At 37.6% G+C, this 21,666-nt stretch overlaps 2 protein-coding genes and 1 non-coding gene across 3 annotated transcripts in view; all 3 read left to right on the top strand.

The window, feature by feature from the left end:
• Positions 1–263: 263 nt before the first annotated feature.
• Positions 264–10,980, top strand: mnd1 (meiotic nuclear divisions 1 homolog (S. cerevisiae)). The gene is made up of 8 exons (XM_053619337.1): positions 264–494; positions 1,967–2,032; positions 2,320–2,377; positions 3,129–3,277; positions 4,398–4,472; positions 6,508–6,622; positions 9,302–9,346; positions 10,358–10,980. Exons 1-8 carry the CDS (start codon positions 492–494, stop codon positions 10,462–10,464), a joined length of 618 nt encoding a protein of 205 aa, XP_053475312.1. The 5' UTR covers positions 264–491; the 3' UTR covers positions 10,465–10,980.
• Positions 789–861, top strand: trnav-aac (transfer RNA valine (anticodon AAC)). Its single transcript has one exon. It is a non-coding gene; the product is annotated as a tRNA-Val (tRNA).
• Positions 10,981–13,551: 2,571 nt separating the features above from the next.
• The window catches only part of tmem131l (transmembrane 131 like), a 41,200-nt gene continuing 33,085 nt past the window's right edge, over positions 13,552–21,666 (top strand). Inside the window, exons 1-3 of the mRNA XM_053618852.1 lie at positions 13,552–13,734; positions 15,478–15,548; positions 19,189–19,232. Of these exons, the coding sequence (XP_053474827.1) occupies positions 13,626–13,734; positions 15,478–15,548; positions 19,189–19,232 (224 nt within the window). The 5' untranslated portion in view covers positions 13,552–13,625. The remainder of the gene's footprint in view (positions 13,735–15,477; positions 15,549–19,188; positions 19,233–21,666) is intronic.

Here is a 21,666-nt window from a genome sequence, read left to right as displayed (position 1 = left end):
GAACCCAAACTAACATCTAATTCAACTAAATTGATGTTATGAAAGAGGGCGGAAAGGAACTGTTTTATTTATTGTTACATACACAGCAGGTTCAGTAAGCAGGGAGAGAAAGTGATGAGTCACACCGCCATCTTGTGTCTGAAGAAGAGTACTGCACAAGATTGACCACTAGAGGGCACTAAAGCAATGAACTTTAAAATAAACTGAACATCTCAATTAACGCAAGAACGAGCTCATGGACAATATATGCTTTTAGACGGATGTTATTTGTATGCGTTCAAAACAACAACTCGAGCCTTGAATAGTGATAAAAGTGCTACTTAAGTTTAATCAGACTGACAGACAATACAAGGGGGAAAGTTGTAAGAGGAACTGCGCATGCGCACTGGAATCGCCACGCTGTTCAAACGCTGTTTTCAGTTGTTGGCGGGAATAACAACAACATTTCTGACTTTCTGACTGAAGAACTTCGTTGAACTTAATTTAAGAAAATGGTAGGTCTGCTAGAAATGGTGTCTGTGGTCGTTATATTCGGTTTAAGGAGGAAGAGCTTGATCTGGCCACGTAGACATGAAGGTTTGTTGTGGTTAGCTGGTTAGCTTTGCTATAATAATAATAATAATAATAATAAATAATAATCAGCCACTGGTAAATTTACTCATTTATTCATAAATGGTTTATTTCGGTGAAATGCACTCGTTTGGATCTCTGTAAAAAAAAATAAATATGAGTGTAACGAAGTGTAATGAAGTTTAGAAACCGGAAGTGGCCGCCTCATTTCCAGCTCGGTTCCCGTAGTGTAGTGGTTATCACGTTCGCCTAACACGCGAAAGGTCCTCGGTTCGAAACCGGGCGGGAACACGTGTAAAAATCTTTTCTCCCACTACTATTAAAGACCATCTGTATTTTATTATAATGTCTATTAACTCGCTCATGCGTGTAGTGTTTTTCCTAAACTGCATATTTATTTTAAATGTGCTAAACTACAAACAATTTATAAGCGTCCCCCTCCTTGTTCGTTCGTCTTCCATGGATCCAGAGCCGTATCCGCATATACACCCTGAAATCTGAAATGTATTCACATCACAGTCCCTTCTAACTTATCCATTATGATGTAACCCTTTCTCGCAGTACACTGTCGTTCCAATCTGCATCAGAATAAACAAAACGAATGATTTTATCGCCGCAAGTCTGTTCTAAGATCAGTGAGGACACTGTTGGGTTTCTGTGTGTAGAGTAACGTGACTCTGTGTTTAGCCAGTCCGTACAGGATTTCCGTGAGTTCTTTTGCGATTGTTGTGGCCAAAAAAGTTGGATTTTGTTGCTGGTTTTCTTTTCGTTTTGCTTCTCAAAATTTTGCGAAATTGCAATTGTGCAAAATTGTCTAGCACGGTCTTTCACAGTGCTGTTTGTTGAGAAATGAGACCTTTTAGCTGTAGTCATGTTCGACGCTCGTGACGCTAAGAGGGCTTGGGCTTGAAAAAGTGCAAGCGCGTCCGAATATTGTGGAGTTTGCTTGTTATTTTATGTGTTCGCAAAATCCCGGAGGGACCGACTGTTGGGTTTCTGTGTATAGAGTATCGTGACTGTGTTTAGCTGCTAGGGAGCAGAGAGATACCACAATAAAATTATAACATTAAAAAAAATAAATACTTAGGGAAAAACTGCAAATTCGTAAAGTCCTGAGTGTCTACGTTCATATGAGACATTAACCGCTACTATGGGGTGTGCCGTCACAAATAAATTCAGTGCCGAACACACGCAAAAACTCCGGTAAAAAGAGTTCAATCATAAAACGCTTACATTTTTGTCCTTAAATTTCTAGACATCGTGCTGCCCTAGTACTTCCTATACAGTATGCACAGAATATTTCAATAGATACATATACACATGTATTTGTTGTCCATGTAAGTGATGTGCCCGTATACCGAATCCCATTTTCACTGGCCTTGTTTCCTCCAAACAGTCGAAGAAGAAAGGCCTAAGTCTGGAGGAGAAACGAAGCCGTATGATGGAGATATTCTTTGAAACGGTAAATGAGTTCATTCTTTTCACTGAAAAGTAAACTGTAAAGTAGAAATGTTTACTGTAATAGCAGACGGAGCTGAGTAATTATAAGCTCGCTGTCCGTGTCGAGGACAAGCGATTTTTAATTTTTTTTTTGACTGGAGTTCAGGGCTAGAGAGGCTATTTTTAAGTGTTTGTAATAACAATATTGTGCGTGTTAAATGTTGTAATATATCAGATAACTGATTATGATCATCAGCACATGTCTGTTTAGGAGTTGTTGGTGAAACTGCGTTGTTCTTTCTCCACCAGAAAGACGTGTTTCAGTTAAAGGACCTTGAAAAAATCGCCCCAAAAACCAAAGGAATCAGTAAGTAAAGTCCCAAAACTCATAAGATGCCTGTATAGAAAATTTGATTTATTATCATTTTTTTCTAAGATAAGGTCTTTTATATTGTTTGAACTAGAGGGATTTCCTGATATAAACTGTTTGTGTCATGATAATGTCTTAGCTGTTATCATGGCATATGAGATATTAGACTGTATGAAACGTATAGTGTGCAGAATTATAGGGTTAATTATAATAATAATAATAATAATAATAATAATAATAAACTTTATTTTATATAGCACATTTTAAAAAGGCCTCTAAAGGGTGTTTGCATAAGAGTATATAGGCATGTATAAAAAAACAGTTAATAATAAAATACAATTTCAATTAATAATAATAATTAGTTAAATAAGAAAACACAAAGTCATCAACTAAAAGCAATCCTTAAGAAATGTGTTTTAAGAGAAGATTTAAACACACTAAAAGACTCGGCTTCTCTAAGATCAGATTTAATGAGTTCCACAGTTTTGGAGCATAAGAAGAAAAGGCCCCGTCACCCGTAGTACGTAGTAACGAGTCTTTATTAACAGCTATTTCCATTAAATTCACCCAAAATAAGACGCCTCGTGTGACACAAATGAATCTGAGATTTGTCCACCTCGGCTGCATCGTTTACGGTTCAACAATCCGTTTATTTGATTTGAATTATTTTATTTTTTTTTTACAACACGGACGTAATAAACACCGGACTGATAACGCTGTCTGTAATGCGGCGCTGTGTCCCGTGCAGCCCCCATGTCAGTGAAAGAAGTGCTGCAGAGCCTGGTGGACGACAACATGGTGGACTCGGAGAGAGTCGGAACCTCGAATTATTTCTGGGCTTTTCCCAGTAAAGCTCTTCACGCCCGCAAACGCAAACTGGACGATCTGGAGAAACTGGTGAGAAAAGTCTTGCAGGTTCAGCACTGACCATTCACTCTCGGCGAACGCTAATATATAGTTTGAAGGATGGACGTGGAGATATGGTGCTTTATTTATTTATTTATTTATTTATTTATTTATTTATTTATTTAACTGTACGCTAAATATTTTATTCGCTGTACGCTTGTATATTACAGATCTGATTAACTAGAAGTGATCTGAAGATCTGAAGTTTTCCTGCTGCTCTTTAATCCGCTGTGGATTTTTATTTATTCTAACATCTTATGTCCCATAAATATTACCCCCCCCCCACCTTTAATGCTGCTCTAATTTAAACCAGACACCAAAAGTGTTTTTTTTTTTTTTTTTTTAAATATATATTGTTTATTTATTTTCTACATTTGGGAATTTCCTACAGTTAAATTCATGTTTAATATATGTATAGTGATTTTTTTTTTCCCTCCATATTAAAGGTGCAATAGGTCAGATTTTTCTTCAAGGTTAGGTTTCCGATGATTAAGTAGGTGTCTTCAACTTGCACATGTTTCTTTACTTTACCTTGAGCCCACCCCTCTCGTTCCCGCCCATGTTCACGAAGCTCCGCCCCCAGGATCTACGCCCTCTCGGGATTCTTCTGCCAATGCCACGGTTTAAACCTTTTATATCTGATCACGTTCTACGTATCTTTCTGGTCATCTGTACAAGTAATAAATCGACTTATTGCACCTTTAAGAGTCTCCACGGCGAGATTAATTCACCGCTCGGTATTAAAGCTTTTAAAACACAGCTCTTGGCGTTGTACAGCGTCTCAGTACATCATTCATCTTCTTCTGGGTGTATCTGTATGTGTGGATTTTATACCCTCGAGGACGTTGAATTCCAAACTTTGCTAGTGATGTATTTCTGCGGTTTGTGCCGTACGTGTTCTCAATCGAGACCACGCGAATGTTAAAGAGATCTGGACGAAATTCAGTCTGACTTGAGAATCCGCCGCTCCGGAGTCAGATTACCCGGGTTTCTTTCGTTGTAATTACATTTGGATCCAACTGTGTACATATATGTATTATTCTTTACAGGTAGATTTTGAATGTTTGTTGATTATGAAAAGAATATTTAGGTCCTTTATCTTTTTCTGCAGCACGAGGACGGAACGCAGCGGCGAGCGGCTCTTCAGCAGGCCGTAAAGAAAGCCAAAGAGGGACGACAAGATACCGTACGAGCTCCCTGTCTCACACTCACACACTCATTCAGCTATAACCTATTGTTATATAGTATAATATAATATAGTATATATTGTTTATATTTACTATATAATACTATACTACACTATAATATAATTTAGTGTACGCTAATACTCATCATTTACAGTCCAGTATGTAAAAACAACAAATAGATTTAAAAGAATGTTTTTTTTAATGCTACAACAATGTTAAAGTGTATAATAACATTACACGTTATATTATAGCATATAAAAAGTATGATATTTATCAATTCTAAGATTGATTTTTATACATACAGCGGTGCTTGAAAGTTTGCGAACCCTTCAGAATTTTCTATATTTCTGCGTAAATGTGACCTAAAACATCATCAGATTTTCAGACAAATCATTTAATTGATTCGATTTTTAAAAAAAAAAACAAACAAAAAAAAAACCGCAGCTGAATAAGACGAAGATTTCATCGAGTTAACTTGAGCTCCGTTGGCGCTCACTAATCTGACATGTTCGTGCTGTAACACACTCGTTGCCATACGACTCGCTCTACTTAATCTCTAAGTTGTTTTAGCTTTGGTCTTTCAAATCCCTGATGACAATCCCTTTAAACATCCTTACTGTGGTTTTTATTTAATAGGATTACCGGGGAAAGGGAGATTTGTTGCTGTACATCATTTTTAGCGGTTTCTGCTAGTGTCTGCAGCATTGAGTTATATAATCAGACAGGTGTGATAAATGTAACATTACTGTGCAAAAATTTGCACACCCTTAGGAGTGAAGAAGACTTAGAAATTTACACCACTGGGACTTTTTGTGTTTGGTTTAACAGACATGTTCCTTCATTATCAGCTTTTTGAATGTAACTACCCTCAGTTTTTTTTTTTGTTTTTGTTTTTTTAACTGTTTATACCTCCAACCCATACTCCAGTCCCATAACTCCTACTGATTCTTGCTTTGAATCCTTTCATTTGTAATATTTTGTGTTAGGGCGTAACGGTTATTATTGTTGGGGCGCAGGACCCCCGCAAATGTGGAAAAAAAACATATCTCCACAATACACCGTACTAGGGCTGGGCGATATGACGAAAATATCGTATCACGAAACGTGTACACTCAACGACATCCATTCAGTACCGTTGAATTTGTAATTATTAAAAAAAAGTACAAAATAAATCACCATACCAACGATATCTCAGAAAAGTGTATCGCGTAATCATTTATCACAATATCGATATTATATGGATATATCGCCCAGCCCTACACTTATTACACTTATTATATTTTATAGCGTTTATGACCTACTAAACTTTGCAAAACTCCAGAATAATTCCCTTTCATTACTGAACGAAAACTCTTGAATAATCAAATCCGCCAACGTTAAACTCACGAATATGGAAGGATGACCGTATGTGACGATGTGCATCGTGGAAATGTGCCTTTCACATCATGGAAACCAGCATTCTATTAGTTATGCATCTAATGCAGTTACACTGTTTGAACACCAGAGGTCTCAATATAACCCGTAGAGTTAAACTATAGAGAGAGCGTGCTGGGCCTGATGGCTCTGGATCACAACAACGTACACGCATTATACTCTGCGTTATACAGTTAGAAGGCCATGTAACCGTTAAAAAGGTCTCTTCAGTAGCTTTCAAATGACACCAGTCCCGTGCCACTGCGAGCTACAGCGCTCGAGAACAGAAGTCGCAAAACATGGTCATTTTATCCGACTTTGGAGCTCTATTTCTTGTTAAAATGATGCCTCAGGCGCTGCTATGTTTCAAAATATAATCATCATTTTGGGAGAATTTATAAATGTATTTATTTATTTATTTTTAAGGCATGGTGAACCTTTGGTGCATTTTGATTACTGTATTAAACCGTACTTTATTTTTCTTTGTTCAGGTTTTATTCAAAAATATTCTGGGACTGAATTCAAACAAATCGTGATGCCGGTATTGTGAATCGAATCAAAATATATCGAATTAAAATACATTTATCTCACAATTTTGTGTGTGTGTGTGTGTGTGTTTAGGAGGAGAGAGCGACTCTTCATAAGGAGCTCACGTCTCTGAGAGAGCAGAGAGAAACCCTGCGTGCTGAGCTGGAGAAATATAAAGAGTGCGATCCAGAAGTGGTAGAGGAAATGCGTAAGTACAGAACGCAGATCAAGTTCAGCACATAAGCACTTTGAGTGTAGTTGACCCAAATCCTGAAAGATTCTGCACACAGTTGACGGATTAAAGGAAAAACTTATTCGCTCCGTTATGTTGTAGGTGGCATATATTGTCTTTCTTGCCGTGGTTTGGCTCCACTCGTCCCCTTAGAACGATGAGTAATTCAAATGATCAATCCAAAGTCCTTCTGACTGATCGAATTTATCCTACGCCTTTCTGTCCCGGTGGGCGTGGCCTGGTTCAGGGTGACTCCGCTCCCTGACACAACGAGACTTGCAGGATCCACGCCATGGTGGCTCATGATGGCATGTTGTTGTTTTTTTCCTTTTAATTTCTCGCCTCATCTTACATAACCGTACGTGTACATACGCCACCCTGCCTTGACCATGATAATCAAACAAAACACACAAACGAGGTCAGGCACACAAACGATGTTATATCAGCTGCATCGGCCACGCCCGTGAAACTCTCATGCAGGTGTCTGAGTGATTCACTCTTTCTGTTGAGTTTGCCATGAAACAAGTGAACACAGAACATTTCTCTACACACATAAGAGACACGACCCCCTGTCCAAACGTCAGTCAGGTTCTGTATCCAGAAATATTTAAAGGCATCCAGTTGTTTAGGCGAATAAACAAAAGTATTAACGATACACTATATGTATCACGACGTATAGGATTTCAAACAATTTCCCAGCAGTACAGTACTTCATTTAACGTCCGAAAAACAATCATTTATTTGTATTAATAAGTAATACATTTTGTTTTTACTTTTGCTTTAGAAATATTGAATGCTGAAGAGGTTAAAATAAAATAAAAGTCTGTACAAATGTTGGCATTTAAGCACAAAATTTAAACAACAACAACAACAAAAAACCTAATTATTTGAATAAAAGGATTTCACGATATTTACGATATCCCAGGAAAGTGACTTATTGTGAAAAATGTATGCCTAGACCTTGTGTACATAGTCTTTGAAAATGAACACGGTTTAATCTAAGGGGAAAAGTGATCAATGGTAATGTGAGTAATTTATTCTGCCGTGCTTTGACCTTTGTAGTGGGTATATTTGCACACGCATTGTTTTTTTTTTTTTCTTCTGGTAAAGCATTTCACCATACAGCTGGAAGGAAAGTGATAACGTTTACTGTAATGCTAGTGTGTGCTTTTGCCTAATTACTTGGGTTCTGATGAAAGAAATGAGTTCATATGAGAAATGACTCACTTTACAGTGACCCAGTTATCAAGCTTGTCATCAGTTATGCTGTATCACATCAACTATTGCGAATGAAAGATCAAATACAACCCGGTGTAAGACAAACCGCAGTCCGATATCGCACAGCTATCACGCCCTCATTCGAGTTCGAATGGCCGGGACACGTCACGTTCATAGCACTGATGTCTAAATGTCTATAAACAATTTTAGAAGTAACTATAGAAGCTGGTCTGGACTTTTATACACCGTTTAACACGGCTGAATTGTGTTTTACTGGCTGTCCAAGACAATGGGTCACTCCAGAGGTGGCATTTTTATCCACCTGAGCTTCAGCGTGTCTCGACTTGTCCTCATTTAAAGATTTGAACTACAACACCTAACTACCATCAAAACAGTTACTGCAGCGAAACCATACAAAACAAAACATCGAGCTGCGACAAGCGAATAAAATGCCGTTCAGTCAAGCCGAAAAGTGCTTCAGGCCTGCAAGAAGTCCTATCTCAGCAAGACTTGGATATGTTCTGTATTATTTCTCTCTGTGAGACTATGACGAAACAAATAGAAGACGATCGGTTCAGGCCTAACCGTTTATGCCTTGTCGAACTGGCGATCAATTTTATTATTTTCAGAAAGAAGCAAACGTATTATATTGCCAATAAATAAAGACACAAATTGTGAACATTCCTAGAAAATAGGAAATAGTAATATTCTATTTGTTTTATTATAATATAATGAGTAATATTGAAATAAAGTAGAGTATGTAGAGTATTATCTTTATAAATAATATATGATTAAACGTTACACAAATATCTTTATATATCATATTAAACTTTTTAAACGGTATTGTTTTAATCTTTCTGTCACTGCTATTGTTTATTGCATTATTATTATTATAAATTACTTGCCTATTTAACTATTTTATTTTTGAGTACCTTTTCTCTGTATGTATGTATGTATGTATGTATATATATAGTTAAAATAAAGAATGAAAAAGAAATAAATAAAGATAAGAAAAGGAAAGTATATCATAAATATGAAGAGAGAAGAAAATTGTTGTTTTTCTTTTTCTTAATAGTAATAATAATAACAATAATAAGATAAAGTCTGATCTAAACCCCAAATTGTTAGTACAGTTTAAAACCAGCATTGTGTAGAATTTCAGGTGCATCGCTACTCCGTTTCACACACGAAGAAATCATTATCCTCCTCACAAAATCCTCCTTAGTACAGCTGCTCACAGAGGACTTATACATTTGCCCGTTTAAAAAAAATATGTATATATATATATATATAGTGAACACTGAGCAGACAGAATTTCAGAAGGGTACGACTCACTCCGGCATGAAAAAATACAGTGAATATACAGAAAATATGGTGACTGTAATTTGAATAGTATAAAATAAATACTAAAAATGAGCAATGATTTTGTTTCTGTAGGCAAAGAGAACGTTACAGCGAAGGAAGCCGTGTCCAGATGGACTGGTAAGTTTCAGCTGTAGGAAATAAAAAGCCTCCCATTTCTAACTGTGTGCTTTCAGGAACTAATCCAGGAACTGAAACAGTTTCCCAGTGGACATAACTAGACGTGCAACACACACTCGTCGTCTCTTCATCTACACTACAACATTTACGCCAGTAGCCCTGGGCTGCGTCCCAAATCGGCATACTACAGATGGAAATAGTGTAAGAATAGTATGTTAACCCTAGTGCATACTGTTAAGCGCTGTTAGCTAGACAGATAAAGGTTTAACAAGGACTGTGAAGCTTTCTTAGCTACCGTGACAGCTGGATCTGTGACGCACGTGCTGTGTTATCGTGTATTCCGAACGCTGCTTCGTTTTTCGTTTATATTAATATACACCCTCTTTGGAAATGTTTACATTTTGTTGGGTCAGAAGATCCATCTTGTTCCTGGCAAGCCATGGAGTCATTGTAGCTTGGCAAACACTTAACTTAAAGCTGCATTCTGATATTGTTTTTAACACACCCTTGTCGACCTGACCTTATTTCTATTTTGGAAGGAGCTCCATCTCCGCCCTAAGCGTTGTTCCATTCCATTCCATTCCATTCCATTCCATTATTGTAGCTCCAGTGAAGTTTGTTAGATGTGGGATTGAGTCGATGTTGCTGTAAACTTCAGAATGCACTGGTACGATCTGATGCACTTCATTTTTTTCTTAATCGAACGGCACATGACTGCAGCAATAAACTGCTCAATATATTAGACCATTAGATATTTTAGGCCATCTGCACTATATTGGGTTTTAAGGAGCTGAACAGGTGTGTGAGTGTGTGTGTGTGTGTGTGTGTGTGTGTGCGTGAATCAGGTGGATTGTGTCCACCTCAGCTACAGATTTCTCACTGTTTCAACTAAACAATTCTTTCAATTCTTGTGACATGGCTATTCTGTCTTATTGATCTTGACTTGTCTAATATTTGGCAAACATTCCAGTATTGCGAATCACATACAGTGAATAAATTTATATCCCCTAGATAACGTGTTTGCTATCAAAGCATGGGCCAAGAGAAAGTTCAGCTTGGATGATAATCGATTGAATAAAGCCTTCGAGATTCCCGAAGACTTCGACTACGTGGATTGACCAAGTCTGCACTAACACACACACACACACACATAAATACATGTTATATATTATTTGCTCAAATGTTATTCAAGTATATAAGTTAAAATAAATAAATCTAAAGAAACGCCATGTTGTTTCCAGAGCATCAAAGTGAGCTGTCAATGCAAAATGTGTTCTGTTTCTTGAGTAAATTTCTTTTCTGAGGTTTTGCACTGGAGCTGTGAGGCTAGATTATTATATTATTATTATGTTTCATATGTTGGTTTAATAAAAACAAAACACGCACACACGGGTTAAGTTAAGCATCTGATTTTAAAACTGAAAGACGTTATTCTTGGATTTAGACTCAGAAATGTGGATGGTGAAATGAATTCTGGGTAAAACTTTCGCAGCTTTTTTTTTGCTGAACAAATGTCAAATTACAGCCTGTAATGTTTACTTTTGAGTTATGTCTGTTTATACTTCTACTTTTTGTGCCTTCACTATTTTGGTTTGTAAATAAACACCGAAAACTACCAAAATAGACCCCTGGTGTAGTTTGTATACAAATACACATACTGCACAACTTGTGATTTAAGGCAAAGTGTATTGTATATGATAATATTTCAGATTTAACACTGCGATGAGTCATAAATAGTGTATGACTGAGTTATAAATCTGCACAGTTTTATGTGTTTGTCATTCTTGGGTGATGTAGGAGGCTGTAAAGAGACTGAACATTATTTTTGGAGTTTAAAAAAGCAATCAGAGTGGAACAGACATCTTAATTAAGTGTTTAAGTGTAACAGTTGTGATAAACTGCTGTTTTGGACTCAGCAACAAGGTTGCCAGGTTGGCATTTTCCAAATTGTAGATATGAAATCTACTTATAAACACAAGACCCACTAAATATTCATAAACAGATATCATGTCATGTACACAGTTCTTCCTAACTAATGCACTCATATTAAATGATCAATAATTTACACTGGGTTCGGTGTTAATTTAAAAAAATTGCTACGTTAAAGACATTTTTTTTTTACATTCCAGAGGGACTAAAAATAGTAAGCTTGTACGTTAAAAAGTTGTAACTGGCAACCCAGAATTGCGGCGAAAATGACTAGTTCAGGTTGCCAGGTTGGAGAAAAAACCTGCGTTTAGACGTACTGTACCCTTTTTAATAGGACAATGACTGTCTAGTTTTGTACATTTTAGCCGTTTATAGTTACATTTAATGTTGTGGAACTTACTTTATAGCAGCTATAAACAGTCATTCCCTCACAAGCGTCTCTTTCATTCGGTTTCTTGAAGTTAATAGGACTACAAACAAACAAACAAACATGGAGCATGTCATTCATATTACAGAGAAAGTGGAAACCACAAACTGACACCGGAGACTCCTTCCATAAATGTTAATTAAATGTCTAAAAGGGTAAAATATTGGGTAGAAGTTGAACATTTTCAGTATAAAGTTCAATATTTATGTTACAGTAGTCTATGCTAGACTATTTTAGGCATAGTTTATATAAATGTTATTCTGCACATTTAATTACAACTCTTTAAATCAGAGTTTAAACAACTAGCACAAATTTAAATAAATCCCGGATTAACAAATCCTGGATTAGCGCTAATCTAATCCTTGGTGCAACCCACCCAAAGTTTACAGTCAAAAAAAAAAAAAAAAAAAGGTTTAAATGCAATTCAGATTATTTCAAAACAATGTTTAAAGTTTAAACTGGATTAAGAAATAAATTTTGATTAAAGTTTAAATTAGAAGAGATGTTCTTTGGGGAATATGCAGTATATTAAACTGTTTACGTTACTGCAGTATATCCTAGCCTATTTTCGTCATTTGCTAAATTATTCTAACCATTTAACCTGTTTTAATCAGAGTTGTCCGTTTTAATTAATGCCTCAATCAATCAACAAATTAAAAAGTTAAACAAAAATGTAAACAAATCCCAGATTAACAGTCCCGGATTAGCACTAATCTAATCGGACCTAATCCTTATTGGCCTACATTTTGTGTAAAACTAAAACTAGAATTAAATTATAGCCTAAATGCAATCCAGATTATTTAAAAAAAAAAAAAATTGGTTTAAAGTTTCATACAGCTGGATTAATCAATAACGTGTGATTAAATCTTGATTAAAATGAAAGTTAAATGTGCATAATTTTTTTGTGGTATAATGCCTATCAGTTATTTACACTACCGTCGCCTGTGCAACCTATTTCAATCATACGCTAAATGCTATTCTACACGTTTTCGTTTACGTTATAAAGGTTTAAAGGTGAAATTAATGCTTGGTACAATACAAATTGAAAGAAATCCTGGAACAAATCCAAGATAAGCGCTAATCTAATTCGGACCTAATCTAATTCGGACCTAAAGCTAGGATTAAATGCAATCCAGATTATTTTAAAGCGTGGTTTAAAGTTTAATAGAACAACACGCATCAATACATTTTTGATTTAATCCTGGATAAAGTTGAAGTCAAAGCGTCTTGCGGCTCCTTTTCAGTATGCAATTTATACATTTATATACATTTAGTAACTATTTACCTTACTGTAGCATATCCTAGTTTATCTGCGTTACATGCTAAATGCTATTCTACACATTTTTAACATCTCTTAAGGTTAAAGAACTCAGAGTTTGTTTGTTTAAAAAAAAATAAAAAAATTCCCAGATTAACAAATCCTGGATTAGAGCGAACTCATTGTTATCTCATCCGTTTTTTCTTTGTGCAAAAAAAAAAAAAGTCTACATTTTAAATGTAAAACTAAAACTAGGAGTAAATTATGGCTTAAATGTAATTCATATTGTTTCGAAAGAAAGTTTAAAGTTTAACAGAGCAGGATTAATACATGTATTAAGATTTAAATCCTGGTTAAAGTTTAAATTCAATGTAAGGTGCTGCACTCTTTCAGTGTAATAATACATAAACCTGGTTTTAGCCTCATGCTAAATGTATGCTAGATGTTATTTATTTACCTCAGGTGCACCTGAGGTCACCTTAAGGTGCTGCAAAATTTGGTATATGAAGTGATCATGTTTTTTTTATTTTTACTGTTTTATCATCCATCTGGCAACCTTGGGAGGAAAAAAAAGAGAGAGAGAGAGAGAGAGAGCGAGCGCGAGAGAACGCGAAGCCGTGTGAGAAACAGTGTTAGCCGATGCTAGCGCTGTTAGCTTAGTTAGCATGGCGGCGCAGAGGGAGTCCCAACACGGAGCGTCGGGAATTAACGTCCTGCTCGGAGTTTTACACATCTTATTGCCGTTTTTACAGCGTGGAGATGCTCAGCTAACAGGTCCGCAGACATTTTAAATACAATACGCGTTGTTATTTCTTCTTCTTTTAATCAACACAGTGTCGGAAGGGAGAGAGAGAGAGAAAAATAAAGAGCTCCATCTGACAAGCAGCCAAAGGCGCTTCTCTTCTCTTCTCTTCTCCTCTTCTCCTCGGTTTGCAGCACACGCTTTTATTTTCTAAACATATTGCACAGAATGTGTGTTTTTTTGTAAATGCGGGATGTATGTTCAGGTCTGCTTGATGTTTTGTGTGTGTTTATTTTTTGGGCTTGTTTTAACAGCAGCGAAGCTCCTTTTTTGGCTCCATTTCCTGTGTCATTAGGCAACAAAAAGCTCAAACGTCAGAAAAAAAAAAACTTCACTGCGCTTATAACGTGCAGGATTTAACTTCAATTTAACCTCTTTTTATGCTCCGTAAATGCCGAGTAATTTCTACATCTCGGTGTATGATTTGTCAACACGATGTCTGTTCGGGATATTGTGATTTAAGTGTGCTTTGTTTAAATTTATTTTAATATTAAACACGCTTTTGGCAGCTGAACGGGACCTATTGGAAAATAGTGAGAACTGCAGAGTCACATCAGTGTGTGTGTGTGTGTGTGTGTGTGTGTGAGAGAGAGAGAGAGAGGGAGAGAGTGTTTATTGATCATAAATGCTATTCTAATGATCATTTAGAAATAAGCATGCATTGTTTGCACTGTTTTTCTTCACTATATAATGCTCATAATGCTTCATTGCCAAAAAGTGAGACTCAGCAAAGATGAGTGTGTGTTGGAGATAGAGAGTGTGGGTGTGTGAGAGAGTGTGAGTGTGTGTGTTTATTAATCATAAATACTATTTTAATAATCCTTTAGAAATAAGCATGCATTCTTTGCACTGTTTTTCTTCACTATATAATGCTCATAATGCTCCATTGCCAAAAAGTGAGACTCAGCAAAGATGAGTGTGTGTTGGAGATAGAGCGTGTGGGTGTGTGAGAGAGAGTGTGGGTGTGTGAGAGAGAGTGTGAGTGTGTGTGTTTATTAATCATAAATACTATTTTAATAATCATTTAGAAATAAGCATGCATAGTTTGCACTGTTTTTCTTCCCTATATAATGCTCATAATGCTCCATTGCCAAATAATGAGACTCCTAGCTGAGTGTGTGAAGAGAGAGAGAGAGTGAGTGTGTGTGTGTGTGTGTGTGTGTGAGTGTTTATTGATCATAAATGCTATTCTAATGATCATTTAGAAATAAGCATGCATTGTTTGTACTGTTTTTCTTCACTATATAATGCTCATAATGCTCCATTGCCAAATAATGAGACTCAGCAAAGATGAGAGTGGGGGTGTGTGTGAGCGAGAGAGTGTGTGTGAGTGTTTATTGATCACAAGTGCCATTTTAATGATCATTTTAGAAATAAGCATGCGTTGTTTGCAATGTTTTTCTTCCCTATATAAAGCTCCATTGCCAAATAGCGAGACTCTGCAAAGATAAGTGTGTGTTGACCAGAGAAAGTGTGTGTGTGTGTGTGTGTGTGTGTGTGTGTGTGTGTGTGTGTAATGAGCATATGTTTGTTTTGCAGCCATGGGATGCTTTTGCAGAGAGCTTTGTGCTGTATACTGTCCTCCCAATGACTTGGATTTAACATTTATTATTATTATTGTTATTATTGTTGTTATTATTATTATTATTATTATTATTATTATTATTGTTATTATTAATGGTAATATGATTATTTTCTCTCATTTAAACCCCAAGCTCTGAGTCACATGTCCAGCGTTGTGGAAGTCTGGCAAGCCGAAGATGCAGATTTCCTATTTCCATCGCAGGTTTGTCAAGCGCACACACACACTTAGACATGTATTTTATTTATTTTGTGTAAACAATATGAGTATGTCTGTCAAGTAGGGTGTGTAGGAAGATGTTTATTCTGTCAGGTTGAGTGTTTGACAGACCTGATCGACAGCATGTTTTGGGGCATAAAGGTCGAACAGCTCCTATTTTAAGAGCAGAACATCAGTTGCCTTGGTAGTGCTTCGATAAACAGAGAAACCTTCTGAACAGTCATGCATTTTGACAGCTTCTCGATCAAAAAAGGCCACGCCCCCTTCCATGTTGACATCATGGCACGTATCTCAAGTTTGACATCAACCCTAAGCAACTTGTTGCCCCCCCCCCCCCCCCGTTCTTTAATTTTGTCTTGCCTCAAACGTTGTTGTTGTTGTTACCCTGATATGTACAGAGTAAAACCCTCGGGTTTTGCTGTTCTAGGAAACTAATCAATGACGATATGGTGTGATGAAGTTGAAGTCAGTTGATTTCCTTTAACAGTGTGTCCTGAAGTGATTTTATTCCTCATATACTACAGCAGTTTCCTTTAATCGTTATGTTTCCTGTTTCTTTTGAATTTAAGACAAAAAAAAGTCACGTCACTGAGAAACTGAAGTTTGTCCTGTGTCTGAAAACGTAGTGACAGCTTTGGTTTTGACTGTTCGAAAGCACTGAAACTGGAGACTCCTTCCTTAAACGCTAAATAAAACATCTCCCAGAAGATGTCAGCGATTATACTGTACGCGTTCCTTACTCCGATGATGTGTAGCCGCGACCGTAGAGTCGATGACGTATTAGAACGAGCGCGTTAATAGAAACCTTGCGGGAAATGAATCGATACATCCGGACCAATCAGATTGGAGAACTCGGCCGTAGTGGGGTATGAGGTAACGTCTCACATCGTGTGTTTGAATATTTTAGGGTTGGTTTGTTTTGATTGTAAGCGCAGCGCGAATGCGGAAATGTCAAACGCAAATGAGCTTCAACTCAACACCTAAACAGTTCATGCAGAAGGTGTTGTAAAGGGGTTGTTTGTTTATTTTAAAAACGGCGTTAGCGCTGAGCTACTGTCGTGAAACTTGAAAAGTACGTTCGTCCATTGGCTCTTCGTTTGTTTCTCGGCGAAAGCCGCCACTCTCCGTGCTATTCGCGAAGGGTGCTTGGACCCCGCATTTGCATTTGCGAGATCACCTGCGTTAAAAACCATCAACACCGATATTAAATCAAATGCAAACGCGTCCTCTAATCAGTCCTTAAATGAAATAAAATGCACTTTTTTCCGATGTGCGTTTTAGGGTTGCGTGATGTATCCTTTTGTAGTTTGCCTTATTTGGTAAAAGGATGAAATATAATATGCAGATGAACCTGTTATTTAATTCCCAACTTCCCCTCAGCTTCCCCGTTGTCATGTCCGTGCCGCCTTGATGAAATTCTCTGGAACTCGTTACGAGCTTCAATTACAGACAAGTATAATACACAACTGAGCCCTTTGACCCATATTCGAGTTAAAGTTGATTTTATTCTGATATTGTAGCTGATCACAAACTAGCGCTATAGCTATAACGTATCGCGATACTGTAAAACCTTTATGCAAGAATTTATCACAGTTCTCGAAAAGATTTCTACGATACGCAGTGTGTGTGGCGATATTTAGATTTGGTGACATTTCTTTAAAAAAACAAAACAAAAAAGGGTTGATGATATTTGTTAGCGGTAGAACCATCGATCGGTTTTACCGATCGTTTATCCACAACGTTTTCTCGGTCGCGTCCAGAAAGTTCCTCTGTCATTATACGGTACGAGAGCGGCCTCTAGAGGCGAAATAAAAAACTTTCGCTGACCAATTTTGTCGTATTATTTGAAGTGTTTTTGAATCATTTTGAACGTCTCTATTTTTGTGTGTTATTTCTGGAGCGTTACTTTTTGGTTCAGTTTGGATGTGTATCTTTAGTTTACTTTAATATTTAGTAATAGTTATTATAGTAAATATTAATATTTATATATTTATTGCATTAAAAAGTACGGTACATTTTCACGGTACAGTCAGTACTGTTAATTTTTCTAGTAAAATACTTTCATTCATTTGAGAGAAACAAAAAAAAATTACTAAAAGGTGAGGAAAAAAAACATCTGCGGAATTTATTTATTTATTTATTTACAATTTTAAAACTCACGTACAACATTTTTGCATGACATCAGCTGATTGCAGTCAGTTTGTAATTATTTCCTGAATAAAAAAAAAATAATAAAACTATCTCGGAAACGTGTGACATAATCGATCAAGATATCTGTCTATATTATGTGGTCGTTTCGCCCAGCCCTTGTCGTAAGATGATTATCGAGATGGTGATGTAATGTGATTTTGATGCAATGAGCATTGACACGTGTGAGCGAACAGTTGTTTCTGACAGGAGGTGTGTGTCGTGTGTCGTGTGTTGTTCCAGTGTTGGAAATTTGGAAGTCTTTCAGGCTGACGTTGTTGTTGTTGTTGTTTATAAAGAGTGTGATGTTGGGATTGCTGCTTTAATTTGCTGTGTGGTTTTGGTGAGGACCGCACCACCGAGAGGTGTGATGGAAATTTCCCTTTTTAACTTTACTGTCGCTTGTGGAGTCTTTTGTTTTGTTTTGTTTTGTTTTGTTTTTTTTTTGTAGTTTTTCCAGTTGAACTTGAAGGCATTGTTTTGTGACGAAGCGCCGTGTTGTGTTTTATCTTGAAGAAAATGTCTCTCGCGCTGCAATGCAGACTATTTAGATTGTAAATTTTGTTGCCTGTCTGTTGCCCAGAATAGATCTGTTTGTTTCTTTGGCAAGATTTTAAAACTAAACCCCCCCCCCACCCCCCCAACTTTTATTTATTTTTATATTGAATTATTAACTGATTATTAAAAGATTTTGAATGTATTAATAATGAATATAAGTTCATATTTTGAGGTATTGGCAAATTTGGATTGGCACCAGTTTATTTTTTTTATATACATCCATTTATTTATTTGTTTGTTTGTTTATTAAATTTAATAAATAGCTTTTTAAAATTATTATTATTATTATTTTAAATACCGGTCATATTTTTTGCACTCTGTCAGTTGCGTTTTCAAATTGAATCGTATTTCATAGTAACCATAAAAACATTATTATCGTAAAATCTTATCTAGCTTTTTATTTTCACGAGGAATCCAGAAACTTGTTAAGCGTGTGTGTGTGTGTGTGTGTGTGTGTGTGTGTGTGTGTGTGTGTGTGTGTAGCACTGGAACTCTTGCACTGAACAAAATGGAGATTATGTTCCACTTTTATGACGCCTATTTGCGATTAAAAAAAAAAAATGCAAAAGAAAAAAATACAAATTAAAAACCTACTATTGTTGACACGTGGTGTACCGCTATCGTATCTGAGTGATGAAGAGGAACTGATTGGGGGGCGGGGGGTGAAAGAAGTGTTTTAAAGTCACTGTAAAGGAGAAGTAACACATTTCCATCCTGTCTCCACTTAATTAACTTCACACTAACGTAGCTCCCTCACTTAGGCTTACGACCACTTACGATTGCATTATAACAGAGTGATGAAAGCTTTCAGTTCCCCCTCCTGCACTTGATCTACTTCACCTTCACTTGTGTGAATAACGTGTGTGTTTGTTTCTTGTAGGCAGCGGAAGAGCGGAGTCCCGAGAATCTCCCTCAGGAGGACAGGTGAGTGTGTCACAATACACACACACACACACACACACACACACACACACACATATGGAACGCTTACATCACACACAGTGTACACAGTCACTTCATTACACTTTATTAAGTCTAATATCACGATAATCACTCTGTGTAATATTTAAAGTGTCACTCAGAATGTTGGGACACGTCCGGACGGAGATAAACCAGGATGCTGAGGAACGAGGGAGCGTTGGAGTGCACAAACAAGACAGTCGATTTAACTTTCCACGGCTTAGACTCACGAAAGACGTGTTTCGCGATATGAAAGAGATGAGGGAAGAGAGGAGAAAAGGGTCGGAGGCAGACGGGAGAACGAGGTGGGGAAGGGGGGTGGAAAGCGGAGATATCGGGAGGGACGAGAGGAAGCAGGAAGACACGACGAGGAGGGAAGGAAAGCGAAGAGGCCGGGGTTTGAAGGAGAAAAGACGAGACGGGAGAAGAGAGGAGGAAGACTAGGCAAGAGGAGGAGGGGAAAAGGAGAGCAGTAAGGAGACGCCAGGAGAATAAAATGGGGGAGCGAGAAGGAAAAAAGGGAAGATGAAAGATGAGAAGAGGGAAGGAAGGAAGAACAGAGAGAGAGAGAGAGAGAGGAGAGGTGGAGACAAAAAAGATGATGATGCGAAAAACAGACAAGAAACAGGAGAGGCAGGACAAAAAGAAAAGAATGGAGGAGAGAAGAAAAGATGGGAGGAGAAGTGAATGTGTGGCTGAAATACACACCATGAGTTTTACTACTGAGAGAGAGAAAGTGAGGAACGCGGAAACAGTCGAGTGCAGGTGAAGTCTATGGGGGGAAAAACAACAAGTTTGGCGGTTTACAGGTGTGTGTTGTCTCAGAGGAACGAGGAAACACTGACTGTGTGTGTGTGTGTGTGTGTGTGTGTGTGTGTGTGTGAGAGAGAGAGAGATTAAAAGATACCAAGCTCTGATCTGCAGAACAGTTGCAGGCTTTTTCCATCTGTTTGTGTGTGTTTTGCAGAGTGTCATAGGTTTGTGCATTTTATAATGCTCTCTCTCTCTCTCTCTCTGTGTGTGTGTGTGTGTGTGTGTGTGTGTGTGTGTGTGTGTGTGGGTGGGTGAAGCTAGTTTGTTAATATCAGCGTTCTTCGAGACCCTGTGTGCGGAATATAAATATTCATGAGCTCGTTAATATTCACGAATGTTGATTGCTTATTGAGGTTTATTTCGAATGATTTCTAATTCCTGTTGTTTTGTTTGTATCATCACTAGTAACTAAGCGACCTTGAATTGACATTAATATTTATTAATTGGTTAAGTGTGGTACGGTTTGGGTGAGTTTCTTCAGCCTGTGACCAACTGGGTGTTTATGAATATTCATCGATCCTGGCATAAAGGGATGGAGATATTTACAGGCCTTTTGAGTAGTTTTGAGGTTTAATCAACATTAACGCGCGTGTTAATCTACACAGAGCGTTTAATAGTTTGTGATTAAATAAACGCTTCTTCGGTGTTTATTAGATGGTAATAAATAAACGAGATGTGTGTCATTTCTTGCTATTTTTTTTACTGTTTATATTACTCATAGTCTTGGCATGCTTGAGTTTGATCTGTGTGTGTGTGTGTGTGTGTGTGTGTGTGTTAGACATTTCTTTGTCACTGCAGAAAAATGTTGAACGCTGTGTATATCCCTGCACCGAGATACACTCCTGCCTAAAATGGGCATGCATGCCCCGTGTCTGTGCTAGTTGTTTTGAGACACGCCCCATTCACTAAACACTGAACATAAAGGTATTTGTTGGTCCACTGCGGGCGTGTCTCAAACCGCACGCCCTGTTCACTATACGCTCAACGTAAACGTCGTTGTTGGTGCACCGTGGGCGTGTCTCAAACCGCACGCCCTGTTCACTATACGCTCAACGTAAACGTCGTTGTTGGTACACCGTGGGCGTGTCTCAAACCGCACGCCCTGTTCACTATACGCTCAACGTAAACGTCGTTGTTGGTGCACCGTGGGCGTGTCTCAAACCGCACGCCCTGTTCACTATACGCTCAACGTAAACGTCGTTGTTGGTACACCGTGGGCGTGTCTCAAACCGCACGCCCTGTTCACTATACGCTCAACGTAAACGTCGTTGTTGGTGCACCGTGGGCGTGTCTCAAACCGCACGCCCTGTTCACTATACACTCAATATAAACGTCGTTGTTGGTCCACTGTGTGCGCTCCTCAAACCGCACGCCCCGTTCACTATACACTCAACGTAAGCGTCGTTGTTGGTCCACTGTGAGCATGTCTCAAACCACACAACCTATTCACTACAAAGGCTCTAAAACAACCTGTGTCCCAAACCCAAACTGATTCACTTCATAGGTCTCATAAATACCGTTGTTGGTCCACTATGGCTGTGTCTCAAATCGCACATCTTGTTCACTATTTATGCCACATAAACAC

Source organism: Ictalurus furcatus, chromosome 29 (assembly GCF_023375685.1).
Source record: "Ictalurus furcatus strain D&B chromosome 29, Billie_1.0, whole genome shotgun sequence".
NCBI lineage: Eukaryota > Metazoa > Chordata > Actinopteri > Siluriformes > Ictaluridae > Ictalurus > Ictalurus furcatus.
The sequence above is the reverse complement of the archived record's forward strand: the minus strand, read 5'-3'. Positions and strand labels throughout refer to the sequence as shown.

What these genes read in the sequence shown, in the direction of transcription:
- mnd1 (XM_053619337.1), top strand. An exon ending in TGGAGATATTCTTTGAAACG is followed by an intron (nt 2,033 to 2,319) that starts GTAAATGAGTTC and finishes TTTCTCCACCAG; the next exon opens with AAAGACGTGTTTCAGTTAAA. An exon ending in TGGACGATCTGGAGAAACTG is followed by an intron (nt 3,278 to 4,397) that starts GTGAGAAAAGTC and finishes CTTTTTCTGCAG; the next exon opens with CACGAGGACGGAACGCAGCG.